We start from the raw sequence: 16,732 nt of genomic DNA on the forward strand, positions 1-16,732 counted from the left end.
CCTGCCCCATGTTTTTCACGTTTTCTATATTAGTTGTTCCTTCAAAGGCAATCCAATGACTTAGTTCAGTGATGGGCAAATTATGGCCCGAGGGCCAGATGCAGCCCCCTGAAATGTTCTACCCCACTGCAGTGACATTATTCCTAATCTGACGAATACAATGAGTAAGATACAATACAATGAAATTTAGAAAGAGTTGCCTTAGAAACAGACTGACAGATGAGCATTTCCTTTCCTTTGGCCTCCTCTTTAAAAAGGTTGCCCATCACTAATGTAGTTGGTAATGGTAGGGGTGGTGTCACAATATTGGTACCAGATTTATGGTGACACTAGATTATCTTTAGCCCCATAATATTACAAAACTCTTGAACTTGAGTAATCTGCCAGCCCCAGTCTCTTCAGTAACAGCTACCATCACACTTGGCAATCTTACTGGTGCTTAAAATAATGTAGTCCTGTTTAGAACATAAAGAAAGCAAATCCTTTCTGTGCTGTAGGCAATTTCCCATGTTTTAGATAATTCTAATAGAACTGTTCTTAGCTAGGACTCTCTCTGAGGAAGTTTCTTTTGTCCTTAGTTTTCTAATAATCTAGATTAGGTTCAAATCTTCTTCAGGCCTAAAATGCTGAGAAAGATCCAGTTGGTTCTGGCATTCCATTCCTAGTATTTAGGTTGATCTTAATAGACTTGTAAATCTGCTTTGTTATATAGTCAAATCTATCAGAGAAGGACTTGAACTTTCACACCTGGGCTTCTGGTCCTGTATCAGTAAATAATCCAAACAATGACATCTTGGTTTTCCCTGTCCATTTCCTAAGTCATTCTGGATAGAAAGTTTTCAATATCCCACCTAGGGTTAGTTCACTTCAAAAACAGAACTGATCAGCCCTACCTTGGAATTTAGCCATCGGTTTTAGGTTTGATATGATTTCGCAGAATTACTCATGTCATAAAAAAGCTAACAAAATTTCAAAACTATCCATCTTTTGTCTGAAGTAATCTTAAACACATAGAAAAAATTTTCATGGTAATGAGTTTTATAGTAAAAGGTAGAATCCTTTTATATAATGATAGTAAATGGCAGGAGCAGAACTTATCTTGTGGAATGGAGCTGTGAAATTAAGCTATGAGGTATTGAATACATGTCTACATCCATATATTTTTATATACTTAAATTATATATATATATATATACATATATATATATATATACATGCTACATTTAGTGACTTTTGTAATTTTTTTGCTTCATTAATTGAGGTATTTCAGACTCTATTACTTTTTTTCAACTATATAATTCTGTTTTTCTACAGGAATTCTGTTTTATTGTTTATTGCCCACCAAAAGACATTATCGCTGTGCTCTGATTGCCCTGGAAAATGGGGCAGATGTCAACAACTGTACATTTGATGGAAAACCTATATTTCTTAGAGCTTGTGAAGAAGCAAGTCAAATTAAAGACGTGTGCTTGAGGTTTTTGGAAAAAGGAGCTAATCCAGATGCATTGAATTCGGTATATTTTAGTATGATTATAAATATTCCTTTGGTTATATATACTATATTAGCATAATGCTTATATTTAAATACAGAAATATTCTCATATTAAACAGGAGGAGCTAATTTCTAATTGCTTAGAAGCATGGTATCAAACTCAATTAGAAATTTTGTTGTTGATCAGTCATTTTAGTGGAATCCAACTTTTTGCAACTCCATTTGAGATTTTTTTGGCAAAGATACCAAAATAGTTTGCCATTTCCTTTTCTAGCTCATTTTACAAGCAAATAAGGTTAGGTGACTTGTCCAGAGTCACATAGCTAGTAAGTGTCTGAGGCCACATTTGAACTTGGGTTTTCCTGATTCTGTCCCTCTTCTGTGCCACCTACTTGCCTTCAAATAGAAATAGCAGCTACTACTCTGTACATGAAGGTCCCTGTAGGCTATAATATTGACTTAATTTTAAAATGTAATATTATCTATGTTTTATCATATTTGTATTTATTTTGCTAAATATCTCCCAATTACATTTTAATTGGGTTCAGACTGTACTCAATAGGAACCCCAACCTTTTCTCTGGCTTAAGAATATCTTAAGAGGGTGTGTTTTCCTAATATTTTCCCATTACCATTCTGCTTAATTGTATTTAGAAATTTGTTTAAGAGAGAGACAATGTGATATAGTAGAGGGGATAGAAATCTGGCTTTGAAGTCTAAGAGACCTGGGTTTAGTTTCTGCCTTTGACACATACCATGTGGCCCTGAGCAAGTCACTGAACATTATAGAAGAAGAGTTGTTAATTTAATTGGTAGAGAAAGTTCTCTCAATAAATGTTCTTTAGACCAATGAAATTATGAGCCTACATCAAAATTTTTTGGGAAAAATAGTTAAACTTTTGCATATAATTAAAATGATTGAAGAAAAAGAGCAAAAAAGAAATAAAAGGAAAACCACTACTCACATATATTTTATCTTAATAAAATATATTTTTTCTATTATGTAATTAGAAAATATTTACTTACGTTTTGATTTCACCATTCTTATTTTTTCCTTACATTGTAATTGTTATTTTCCATTTCTGGAATATTTAAAAAAATTTACTTAATAATAAATGTCTTTAGCCTCTTCAGTTTTCATTTAATGCTCTTCTTTCATCATTTCTTCCTTATCCCAACTCAGTGATCAGCTGTTTACAACTTTGCAACAAATACTGTTCTTGATATTAGTTTCTCATAGTCATTCACTTTTTGACATTTCTTCTGATTTTCAGGTTTTATCAGTGTCATTTAAATTGTGCTTTTTACAATTTTAGAACCTAAGGACCCAATAGTTTTAGAGTCTCATATTCAGAAGGGTACAATTATTTAGAATTTTGCACAGTATGAAGCTAAAATTTAGATTTCAATCTAGTGGCAAAGACTTACTTTGTAAGACTGAAGTAATTGACACTTTCTTTTTTCAATGTCCAGTCTACAGGTCGAACTGCATTAATGGAAGCTGCAAGAGAAGGAGTGGTAGAAGTGGTTCGAGGTATACTTGAAAGAGGAGGAGATGTTAATGCTTATGACAATGAGAGGCAACATGCTTCACATTTTGCTGCCAAAGGAGGCTTTTTTGATGTAATAATCTTGCTAAGTACTTCCAAAATTCCTATTATTGATTTTATATTTCCCTTTTCTCTAGGACTTAAATATTATTGTTTGTAAATAGAGAAAAAATTAAAAAAACTGAGCCACCTATATTTTGAATGCCATTGTGTTTTCCCAAAAAGATTGTAAGCTTTTGAGATCAATTCCAGGCAAAATTTTTAAAGCATTTTCCTCTCCTTGTGGTCTTGTTTAATTATATGTCTTGTAGTGATTGTTTCATTTATGATTTTTGTTGTTGTTCAGTCATTTCAGTTGTGTCTGACTCTTCATGACTCCATTTGGGGTTTTCTTGGCAAAGATATTGAAGTGGTTGCTATTTTCTTCTCCAGCTCATTTTACAGATGAGGAGAATGAGACGAACAGAGTTAAGTGACTAACCCAAGGTCACACAGCTAGCAAGTGTCTGAGAATGGATTTGAACTCAAATCTTCCTGACTCCAGGGCTGGGACTCTACCACCGTGCCACCTATCTGCCCTTCATTTGTTATACTTTATTGATAATTAATCTCATTCTGTTCAACTGTAACATATTTTGATGTTCTGCCAATTTGGAGTACCCTACATGTTTCAGCAGTGTCAACACTGATTATTTCTTTGTTACCAAGAAAACATAACTATCATACTGTCACCTACCTAAACATGTTTTTGCAAATTGGGTTACTCCTCTAATTTTTAAAATTCAATCATGTAACTATCAATAAAATTACTTTAGAATAAATAAAAATAACAGAATTGAAAGGCTACAATGGCTATCCTTTTTCTAAAACAACTTAAATCAATTACAATTTCTTTACCCAATTTTGATATGTAGCATTTATTTCCTTGTTTTTAAGATTCATTGCTTCAATAAAATTGTGTTTAAAATCAATCCTTACCAAGGAGCTATTTTTTAAGTATATTTCCTATTAGTTTGAATTTACTAAGATGATAGTGGTCAACTCCCAGTCTTACTCTTTTCTGGTACATATATGCTACTGTACATGTATGTTTCTTTAAAATCTTTAATTTTCTTTTAGATACTGACGCTTATATCTGCTTATAATGGAGATGTGGGAATTATTGCAATGAATGGAAATACACCACTCCATTATGCTGCCATGGGGGGCTATGCAGACTGCTGTAAGTTTATAGCGCAACGAGGTAAACTTTTCTATTTTATACCTCTTGATATTATAGCTAAGCACAGGGTATGTACCTACGTCTTGTCAATTTATCATCTATACATTGTTTTCAGTTATCAAATCTTAATTATAGAAACATAAAATTCTTAGAGTTGGAAGAAACTTTAAGGGTCAAAGTCAATCAATAGTCAATCACTATTTATTAAATTCCTACTATGATCTTGGTGCTGTGCTAAGGTATGATGATATAAGGAAAAAGGACAGTCTCTGCCCTCATAGATGAATGGGGCAGGGAAAAAAACCACAAAAAGCTGTAAAGTTGGGGATAAAGAAGAGGGAGGAGAAGAAGATAGCCATAATGGCGGTAGTCAAAGCCCCAACGTAGTATAGCCAGGTTAGAAATGAGGTCCACTCATAGGATCATGGAACTTAAATGAGTCAAAGAGGAACATGAGAATCCTACCTCCTCATTTAATGGATCAGGAAACTGAGGCCCCTCAAGAGTAACTGACTTAACCTTGCAATGTCATATAGCTAGCTGGTAAACTAGGTCTAACCTGAAAATAAAGAGAATTTTTTTTCTTTTTTTCCCCATTATGATACTTTATTTTAAAAATATTTTATTTTCCAATTTGCATGTAAAAATAATTTTGAGATAATTATGAGTTCCAATTTCTCTCCTTTCCTCCTTTCCCCCTTCCATGAGAATGGTAAACAATTTGATATGTTAAACATGTTGTATTATGAAAACCTATATTTCCATATGATTATAATGTACAAGATGACTCAAGAAAACCATGAAGAAAATAAAATGAAAATTTGGATGCTATAATCTACATTCAGGCTTTATCAGTTCTTTCTCTAGAGGTCAAAAGCCTTTTTCATCCTGGGTCCCTTGGAATTGTCTTACATCATGTATTGCTCAGAATAGCTAAGACATTCACAGACAATCATTGTACAATATTACTGTTGCTGTGTAGAGTATTCTCCTGGTTCTGCTCACACTTTGCATCAATTCATGGAAATCTTTCCAGGTTTTTCTGGAATAGTCATGTTTGTCATTTTTTATAGCATATTACGTATAGTCATATACCAAAAATTGTTCAGCCATTCTTCAATTGATGAGTATCCTTTCAATTTCCAGTTCTTTGTCACAACAAAAAGGGCAACCATAAATAACTTTGTTCATTTAGATCCTTTTCTCTTTTAACTTCTTTGGGATATAGACCTAGTAGTGGATTGAAGAGTATATATATACACAGTTTTATAACCCTTTTAGGCATTGTTCCAAATTGCTCTCCGGAATGGTTGAATCAATTCAAGACTCTGCCACCAGTGCATTAATGTCCCAATTTTCCTTCATTTCCTCCAATATTTATCATTTTTATTTTCTGTCATATTAGCCAATCTGATAGGTACAAGGTAGTACCTCAGAGTTATTTTAATTTATATTTCCCTAATCAATAGTGATTTGGAACATTTTTATATGACTACAGAGTACTTTAATTTCTTTATCTGAAAGCTGTTCATATCATATGACTATTTATCAATTGGGAAATAACTTGTATTCTTATAAATTTGACCTCATTCTCTACATATTTGAGAAATGCAGCCTTTGTCAGAGACTCTTGGTATAAAATTCCTCCCCCCTTCCCAGTTTCCTATTTTCCTTCTAATCTTGGTTATATAAGTTTTGTTTATGCAAAAACATTTAAATTTAATATAGTCAAAATTACCTATTTTTCTTTTACCTCTCTTATTTGATTTTAAAATCCATTTTGAGCTCATCTGAGATCTGAGACCAATTCCCATTTTCCTTTGAGGTTGAAAACTCTGTAAGATGCCTCCCAGAGCAGATTCAGCCATTCTCAAGGACTGTTATTGGCTTACATTGGGATGGGCTTGGCTTTTTGTGGGCTGCTTTGTGCAGGGGGTTTGGGGACTCATGCTTGCTTGTACCCAGTCTTGGAACCTAGAGGGCTCTCTGTATGTGTGTTTATTGTGGGTGGGGGTGTTCCTTGCTTCTGGCTTTTATGGGGAGGTGCATTTTTGTTAGCTTCTGCTTGGGCTTGGGACTTCTCTTCAGGTTTGCTGGATGCAGCATGCCGTAGACTGCCTTCCCTTTTCTCTCCAGAGAAACAGACTTGTCCTGCTGACATTCAAAGAACAATTTGGTTCTGCCACTCCAGAACCCATTTGAGGCCTTATTTTAACATTGTTTGGAGGAGAATTTGGGAGTGCTTTTGAGTTCCCTGTCTCTACTATTATCTTAGCTCTATCTAGATAGGGTTTTAATAGAAAAATCTGTGACCTTAGTTACAATTTCATTTTTTTTAAATAGGAAGAAACAGTGAGCGGACTAGCTATTCTGGATGTGATTATCACCGAAAAGGGGGAACTGGGTAAAAAATAGAAATGAAACCTTATTTGGGCATGACTCCATTCTAGAATGGTGATAAATAAGGGGAGAGAAAAGTGCCAGGAATAATCTAATATGCATCCTAGATTTTAGGAAAGTCAATTTCAAGGGGCAAAATGAATGAAGCCCATATACTAAAATTTTAAGTAATCCCAAGAAGAATAGAAATTCTAAATAATGAATTTTGAAGACAAAAGGTAAAATCATTCTAGTGAGGACTAAAAAAAAGAAGTTGTCTGTAAAGGCATTCCTGTATGTCAAGGAATTCATCAATCAACTTGGATTTTGAAAGATGTATAGAAGATGGATGTAAAAGTGGAGAGATGATGAATATAGAAAGACATTCTCTATAAGGATTATGTCAACATTAATGTTTAAAATGATCCAAGCTGATAAGGAATGTTATAAGGAAAACAAAAATGTTTTTAAAAATCTAGGCATTTATGGAAAGATATATACTAGGACTGCTCAGAGGGATATGAACATGATAATTAATAGCATATAGAGGACAGAACTGCTGAACTCTGTTTTTGCTTCTAAGTTAGAACAAAAATAAATAATATGAAGTCAAAATACAGGATAAGCAGTTCAATAGAAAGACAATATCTAGTTGCCACGAATGAGTATAAGTTATCATATCCAGGTAAACAATAATACAGTATACTAAAGAAACTGGTAAATGTGTTTACTGAACTACTTTCAATAATCCTTAAAAGTTTAGGTAGAGAATACAAAGCAAGCCACAGAATAAGAAAAAGGTCTTGATTTTTTAAAAAATAGATAGAACCTTCAGACTCTAGACTAATACATTTTAGTTTAATTCTTTGCAAAATTCTTGAACTTGTTATTAAAAATTTAATTACTATCTCAAAAAGAATTCAGTGATATCACAAAGAAACAGTGGTTTCCTAAAGAATGCCCCAGAAGTATGTCCTTGAACCTAAGCCTTTCATCATTTTTATCACCAATTGAGATAAAGGCTTAGAAAGAATACTCATCATATTTTCAGTTGACTCAACACTGAGGAGTATGCCAAAATATTATATGATTATATGATATATGCAAAATATATTGCATATGGGTCCCAAAACAAAGAAAATAAAACAAAATCTACAGTAGCTACAACATTGGGTCAAATCCAACAAAGTGAAATATTAATAGGTACAAATTTAAAATCTACTTGAGGACCAGAAGTCAATCTGATACAAGCCAATGAGCAGATTTAGTTATATAGTGACCATTCTGAAAATTTTCTTGGGGTTTTAATGAACCATAAACATTGAAAGTACAGGGTCATAAAGCAATCATGAACTTTAGATTGCATTGAAGTGACATAGTGTCCAAGGCTAAGAAGCTTGTAGTTACCAGTATTCTGTGGCCTCATCAGACCACATTGGTATAGTATGTTTAATTCTGGGCTCCATGTTTTAGAAGGGATATTGTTAAGTGTCCAGAGGAGGATAACCAAGATTCTGAAGGATCTTGAAATCATACCATAGAAGGATCATTTTGAATGAACTCAGCATGTTCCACATGGAGAAGAAAAATTAGTTCGAAGACAATGTTCAAGTTTCTGACTCACTATGAAGGGGAAATAGGATTATTCTATTTCTTCTTAGCCCCACATAGTAGGTTTAGAAGTAATTGGTTATGTGTTGTTTACTTATTCAGTCATGTCCAACTCTTTCTGATCCCATGAACTCATGCTCCACAATCTCTCAAAGTCTGTCCAAGTTCATGTTTGTTGTTTCCTTGACACAATCTATCCATCTCATCCTTTGCCAAGTCCATCTCCTTTTGCTTTCAGTCTTTTCTGCCATTGGCATCTTTTCTAGTGAATCCTGTCATCTCATTATGTGGCCAAAGTATTTAAACTTTAGCTTCAGTATTTGATTTTCCAGTGAATAGTCTGAATTAAATTCTTTAAGTATTGACTGATTTGATCTTCTTGTTGTCCAAGGGACTCTCAAAAGTCTTTTCTAGTACCAGAATTCTTTAGACTTTATGAAACTAAGAACATCATAATAATTAGACCAACCCAAAAAGTGGAATGGAGTCCTTTAGGGATTCAGGTAAAAGCTGGAATAGAATTGTCCGTATGTATTAAAAAGGATTTTTCATGTCTTCCCTATATCAGATGACACCCAAGGTCATTTATTCAACACTAGAGATTCTATGATTTAATGTGTTTTCAGTTTGTTAAGTTGCTATAGTTTATCAAGGAGAGAATATGAGCCTCATTTCACTAATTCAACCAAAGTTATAAAGGGTTAAAAAGTTATTAAGTCAATGATGAATAAATTAGATTTTTTTTATTAGGATTTAATTTTAATTCCAATTACATTATAGTTCAGACAAAGACCAGGGTGAGACTAGTGTTTAACAATAATTCTAAGACATTACAGTAATACAAAAGAAATAAACAGGCTTGTAGGGGTCCAAAAAAAGCAGCTTGTTTTATTGCACCTGGGTGAAATATGCCATTTTGGATAGCATAATCCTTATTGCACCACATAAGGAAAGGAGGGCAATCTGCATGTCACCATTGTTCAAAAATCCTAACTCATGTGGGCACTGTTAGGGAAAAAAAAGTTTCCATCTCTAAAATTCAACAAAAGCTCTTTGTAACTGCTAAAGAAGCCTTAACATGGCTTCCTTACAGTCATGCTTTAACTCCTGATTCACACAGAAATCCACTTTGTCAAGTTTATTTTCACATGATGCAATATCTGCTAACACCAGAACCATCCAGTAACCTGGTCCACAAGTAAGGCCAGGAAGGGTGGAACATTAGGTCTTATTTATACTGATCTTACAACACAGTACCATGGTTGCCGTTTCTCCTTTCATATTAAATATTCTTGATTTTGGTAATCTACTTCTGGGTGCAAGGAAAAGTGGCAATAAGAATAAAAACAATTAGAAAAAATCAATTAGAAAGTAATTCCTTGGCTCCTATATATATAAAGAAATTCTCCCATCACATGAAATGTGGCAGGTAAACTGGAAATAACTATAGTAACCACATTTAAAAAATAATAAATTAGATTTTTGAGGATATAAATACTAATTGTTATTTTGGAAGTTTGTTCTTCAGATCCAGCATCATATATGATCAAACAGTTATTAAATGTATTGTTTTTGGGGAACCCCTGAAGAAATAAATACAAAATGGTGGTCCATCTTTCATTATTTTTTGAAAACTTTAATGGAATTTCTGATGAGCTTATTTGCATTTTTTCTGTGCCCTTATTTCTAAAGTCACTTTAAAAGAACATCATTGAAAATCAAATATAATTTGGTTTGCTTATAAAATAATTTGCATATTAAAATTGAATATGATTCATGTGAAAGCTACATAATCTTTTTTAGTGTGGATACTGCCTCCATCAATACAATAGATTACAATTCTCTGTGAATAAATAGATGGTCTTTGAGAATTGCTGAGTCTGATAAATTCATTATCCTGGATTCTATCTGATAGCAAATATCTATAGACCTTACTTGGCTTAAGTATAGATAACAGGTATAGTTAATCCATTACCTGGTCCACATTCAAATCTTTTCCATCTTGGCAAAAATCTGTTCTAGTCTTTTCTTTTTTGGCAGTCTTTAAGCAGTCAAAATTACATCCATGACAAAATGAGTAAGTAGAGTAGGCATTTAGTGGAAGTAATACATAAATACTAAGTACATGGTTTATTAGAGCAAAATATTAAAACTTCCTGGAGTATATTTTCCAGTGTTTTAAATTTTCTCTCATGGGTACATCTACAACATGTTGAAATTAACCAACACACAAGTATTTATTAAGTACATACTGTGTGCTACACAGCCTCTCAGTCAATAAATATTTATTAAGCACTCACTATATGCTAGGTACCAGGCAATCAAATTAAAAAAAATGAAACAATCTCTATTCTCAAGGAGCTTACATTATAATGAATGGGACAAGAAGTTTGTATATAAATGTATACATATTGTGTGTATATGCATATAAAACATATTTTTATAAATATACATATGGATATATAGGCACATGTGTATATATGTAGACTTGTACAGAATTAATGTAAAAATGCATACAAAATTGTTAAATAAGAGTTAAGATGGGGATTAATATTTGGGAGAATCAAGAAAGGTTTCATGTAAGGAATCAAGCATCCTTTATTTATTTATTTTTGCTGATGTTTGACAAGTAGTTCAAAACTTGAATAAAAAAGAAAACATTGGCCTTATACTAAAGGGCCTTTTTTGGCTTTATTTTTATTTCTAGACTGCATGTCCACCATTATTAAGTAGAAACAGAAAGTGTCAGCCAGTTTTTTTTTAATGAACTCTGAAAAGAAAAGAAACTCACTAAATTTACCAAATTAACATTTCCCTCATCTTTTCATTTTTACATTGTTGTTGTCATTGTTTTTCTGGTGTTTTATTTTACTTAATGAAAAATTTCTTCCTGAAAGCCAAAATACTTGCCTTGAGTCAAGCTTTTCTATCATTTAATATGGTAGCTTATTTTGTGATTTGATAGAAGTATTGCTAAACATGGATCAAAATGTCCTTTTATATGTATATGATAGAATATGAAGGAAATAAGAAGCCAAGAATCAAGCTTTCTCTTGTTCACAAACTGTGCCCCTTAATGCAAGAGACAAAAGAAGGAAATGTTTCACATAATCTCAGATGGTATTTCTAAGAAACATAGTCTCCAGGAAATTGTCAGTGACATAGTCAATAAATATTTATTAAGTATCCGTTCTGTTTTAAGACCTGTGCTAAATAAATACTGGGGATAGAAAGACAAAAGATAGTCACTGCCCACAAGCATCTCACAATCTAATGAGGGAGACAACATGCAAATGACTATGTCTAAATAAGCAATATACAAGGTAAATGGTGGGAATTGACAGAGGGAAAGCTCTAAAATTAAGAAGGATTGGAAAAAGCTTTGTGTAGAAGAAGAGTTTTTAACCAGGAAAGTCAGGAGACAGAGATGTGGAGAGAGAGAATTCCAGGCCCAGGGGACAGCAGATGAAAACATTTCAAATCTGGAAATGGAATGCTTTGAGCAAGGATGTTGATCATTCTAGATTTTTCAAAGTATAATTCCAGTATCAAGTCTTACATGGACTGATTGGTATTTTTTTTAAAATAACCCATGAATTGCAGGAATTTCCCCATTGTCACTTATATTTCTGCCTTTGAATCTTGAAAATCATTTTATCAGAGGGCGTGATACATAGTAAGTTCTCAGTGAATGCTCATTGACAAAGCTATGAACTGATTACCAACATAGTTTTCTTTTTCTTGTTTCTTAAGTCTCACCTTTTTCTCTGCTTATAAATAAAGCTATACATAGATTTTTAAGTGTAAAAATGGTCTGGGCTTTTGAAAAAATTGGTCATAGAATCTTCCAAAAGTTCTATATTTTGTATAATTAGACATGCAAATAAAGTATATGTATACATATATGTATATATACACACCTATATATGTATATATATATATATACATATATATAAATTCTTGGTACTATTAGATACATGACTATTCCTATTTCCTAAGGACCTGCCTTACTTTACAATGATTTCTCAAAAGGATTTTAGAAGCTCATGTAACTGTTTTACTCAAGAATATTTCAGTGTCATTGTTATTTTCTACTCTCTTTTTTTTTTTAATTTTAAACCCTTAACTTCTGTGTATTGACTTATAGGTGAAAGATTGGTAAGGGTAGGCAATGAGGGTCAAGTGACTTGCCCAGGGTCACACAGCTGGGAAGTGTCTGAGGCCGGGTTTGAACCTAGGACCTCCTGTCTCTAGGCCTGGTTCTCAATCCACTGAGCTACCCAGCTGCCCTCATTTTCTACTCTTTTTGAAGAAAACAGTTACAATATAATAATCACAATTGGAAACATAATTGCAAACAACATAGTAAGCATCTGAAGAAGAATTTGAAGTCAAATGTCCTGACTGGTGCTCTATAGACAGTGCCATGTTATTTTTCAACATGGGTATTATTTACTTGTTTTAGGATTTGTTTTTTCATTCATTCTTGAGACCTTTGAAGACTATACAATTTCATGATGAGCTTAAGGAAAAAGTTAAGGCCATGAAATCTATATCCTCAAAAATAAAATTTTGATTGATGTGGACAATCCCTTCAAACAGACTATGCCTTATAAGAAGTAGTTGACAAAAGCATATACTGTGGTTTCTGTAGCCAAATAATTCATTATCTGGTGTCTTGCCTTTTGTGATGAGTGTCTCTTGGCTTATAGCATAGCTTGGTTGGTACTCAGATGAGAGACATAAAACAGAAACATTACCAAGATCATGCCTGAAGTCTTTTTAAATTGATAAGGGCAACCAGAGCTAATACTTCTCAGGAATAGCTATTAAGAATTCAGCACTGTCTCTCTGCCACAATGAGCCACTGAAAGATTTTAGTGGATGGGTAAACATCTATTGTAGTAATATGTGAGCATTCATTATGAGGATGCTAAAAATAAGACCATTTTAGATTGATAAACTTTAATATAAGAAGCTGATGTCAGAACAAATTAGGCAGACAGAGCTGTTGAATTAGAGGAGCTATGGAACAAGCATGCTAATTTTACTCTTTCCCATGGGGTTAGAGAAGTGGATTTCTTTTAACTCCCTCCTTCCTTCCTTAGGAATATAGTTTTCTTTTTTAAAACTCCACACACCTAGTTTGATTGCACATTCTTTAAAAGTGAAAATAAGCTTCCCCAGTCTTTGCCCGCTTACAGTAGGTCTTTCTTTCTGCTCCTATCTCATGAGCATTCTGGCCTCAAATAACATTCTCTTTTTCTTCTAATTTACTGTGCTCTCATGTGTTTTGAATCTCAAGCCAGTTAGTATTTGTGATTCCAAATTACTTTTATAAAATTTCAGTACTTGAACTCTTCTCCCTTTCTATTCTTTCTTTCTATTCCCAACCTCACTATTAGTATTCAAGTGAGAACTGGCACAATATTTGAATGGTTACTTGGGTCATAGTCCATTGTCACACACATAATGAGAAACACTTAATACTGTTTAGAAAAATTGTTTGAGAGAAGTACAACCGGCCTTTTCTCAGTCTAGTTCTCTCAGAGAATTGGTAAAGCAAAGGAGTAAATGAGGAAGATAGGAGAGGGGAGCTCAGTCACCCTGGTAATCATAGAAAAAAATCTCCAAGGCAGCCTCACTAATAACTAAATCTCTGCATCTCAGATGTCATAGGCCTTTTCTGCAGTTCTTTCCCTGGCACCACTTGTCATTGGAGCAGCCACAAGCTTGAAAGCTGACAATAGAAGTGTTAGAAATACAGATTGTGCCTGGGACTGCTGTAACTGCGATGCTATTCTCTACCTTTGACCAGTGTCAAAGTCTTATTCTCTATTTTCGTTTGCTTATTTAATCTTTCTTTCGTCCAGGAACCCTTTTTTGAAGTTCACACTCAAAAGACTGGTATTTTGTCCTCAAGTAAAGTCTGAGGTCCTCTCATGGCTTAGAAAAATGGAGAAGGTGATTACTATGCAACATCAACTTTGTCTCTTATCTCCCTTCATTTTATGTCTAAGCCTTTTTAAAACAATTACTTATGTTACATTAAAATACCCAGTTTACTCTCTTCTTCCCTGTCCTCTCCCCATTAAAGAAAGCATCATTTGACAAAAAAGATATATGCATATATAAAACTATGTCTTATTCATTTCTATTTATCAGTTCTTCTTCTAAAAGGGGACATACATAATTCATTCTTCAAACAATTTTTCTGTGACTGTATATAAAGTTCTCTTGCTTCTGCTCATTTCATTCTTTCTAATTTCCTGTAGGTCTTTCAAGGTTTTCCCAAAATTAACCTGCTTGTCATTTCTTATGGCACAGTATTCCATCACAGTCATCTGCCACAACTTGTTTTGTCATTCCCCAATTGATGGATATCCCTTCAGTTTCCAGTACTTTGCTTCTCAAAAGAGAGCTACTATAAATATTTTAGAATATAAAGGATTTTTTTGCCTTTTTCACTGATTGCCTTAGGAAATAAACCAAATAGTGATGTAGCCTTTTTGTTACCATTCCAAAAGGGAAATCTAGATTTAGATACTTAATAGCAGTACAACCCTGGGCAAGTCACTTCACCCTGTTTGCCTCAGTTTCCATATCTCTAAAATGAGCTGGAGAAGGAAATAGCAAAGCATTCCAGTATCTTTGCCAAAAAAACCCCAAATGAACTCATGAAGAATCAGACATAACTGAAATAACTGAACAAATATTAATACTTGCAATTACTTTAGGAGATCATTGTTCCATGAACAATGAGCAATGGAAAGATATATGATATTCTCATTATACCAGCTGATTTGGAGAAAAGTAAAATAGATATTCTCCTTGGAACATTTATTGGAGGACAAGGACAAGAATCATGGAAAAGGATAAAGGTCAAGGAAAGGTTGTATTCTATTTCATTTCAAGGAGTATGAACATTGATGACTTCAGAGATGCACAGAAATAATGAAGTATGATTTCCTATATAACTTTCATTATACTTGATGTGTTAGCCAACAAAACAAAGATTTTTCACACTCTCAAATAATTGTCCATGAAACTTAGTGCCTTTCAAGGTTGTTTTATTCTTTATTTTGTGTCATGTTTTTACCTGTTCTAGGGGTTTTATAGTCATGCTTCTTTCTCACTATGCATTTGCCCTATCGCCTATAAGTGCTCATCCATTGATTCTGACTTTTTAAAAAGGACTCTAAAAGAGATGTGTTGGATCAAATTTATGATGGCTTTAGTGACTTAAAATTTTTCTATCAGAATCCACTGTAGTGGAATATTATTGAGATAAAAGAAATGACAAGCAGGATTATTTTAAAGGAACCTGGAAAGAATTAGATGAACTGTTGCAAAGAAGTGAGCAGAACCAGGAGAATATGTATTGTTTTGTTTTGTTTTTGTTGCTTTTTAAATTTAAACTTATTTGTTTGTTACATTAAAATACACAGTTAAGTCCATCTCTCCCATCCCTGCCACTAGAGAAGGTATAATTTGACAAAAAGATATGTGTACATATAAAACTATGTCTTGCTTATTTCTGTTTATCAATTCTTTCTCTGAAGGGGTGGACATACACAACTTATTCTTCAAACAATATTTCTGTTGCTATGTATAATATTCTATTTGTTTTGCTTATTTTATTCTTCACAATTTCATGTAGGCCATTCCATGTTTTCCCAAAATTAACCTGATCCTCATTTCTTATGGTGCAGTAACATTCCAAGACAACCATATGCCATTACTTGTTTAGCCAATTTCTAATTGTTGGACATCAGTCTCCAGTTTTTTGGCTACTACAAAGAGAGCTGCTATAAATATTATAGGACATATAGGGTTTTCCTCCTTTACTCTAGATAATCTTAGGAAATAAACCCAATAGTGGTATTGCTTTTTCAAAAAGTATGCACAGTTTTATAACTCTTTGAGCTTAATTACAGATTGCCTTCCAGAATATTTGAATCAGTTCACAGTTCCACCAACAGTGTACTAGCATACTCATTATTCCACATCCCCTCCAACATTCTTCATTTTGTTCTTTCATCATTTTAGCCAATCTGATATATGTAAAATATCTTAGATTTTGATTTGCATTTTTCTAATAAATAATAATTTAGAACATTTTTCATATAGTTATACATAGTTTTGATTTCTCCATCCAAAAGTTGTCTGTTCTCATCTTTTGATCCACTTGTAAATTGGGGAATTGCTTATATTCTTATATATTTGGCAAAGTTCCCTCTGTATTTTGGATATGAGACCTCTTTCACAGAAACTGTCTATAATTTCCCCCCAATTTACTGCTTTTTTTCTAACCTTGGCTACATTAATTTTATTTGTACGAAAACTTTTTATTAAACATATTCAAAATTATCCATTTTACATCTCACAGTGCATTCTATCTTTTGTTATTCATACAATCCTGTTCTGTCCATAAATTTGATAGGTAATATGTTCCCAGCTCTTCTAATCTGCTCATGGT

The 16,732-nt window shown here is 33.2% G+C and overlaps 1 protein-coding gene across 1 annotated transcript in view; it reads left to right on the plus strand.

The window, feature by feature from the left end:
• The first annotated feature begins 1,431 nt into the window (after positions 1-1,431).
• Positions 1,432-16,732, plus strand: part of ANKEF1 (ankyrin repeat and EF-hand domain containing 1) — a 35,830-nt gene continuing 20,529 nt past the window's right edge. The window contains exons 1-3 of the mRNA XM_044660713.1: positions 1,432-1,514; positions 2,965-3,114; positions 4,161-4,284. Coding sequence (XP_044516648.1) covers positions 2,986-3,114; positions 4,161-4,284 — 253 coding nt within the window. The 5' untranslated portion in view covers positions 1,432-1,514; positions 2,965-2,985. The remainder of the gene's footprint in view (positions 1,515-2,964; positions 3,115-4,160; positions 4,285-16,732) is intronic.

The sequence above is a fragment of the Gracilinanus agilis genome, chromosome 2, assembly GCF_016433145.1.
Source record: "Gracilinanus agilis isolate LMUSP501 chromosome 2, AgileGrace, whole genome shotgun sequence".
NCBI classification, from domain to species: Eukaryota; Metazoa; Chordata; class Mammalia; order Didelphimorphia; family Didelphidae; genus Gracilinanus; species Gracilinanus agilis.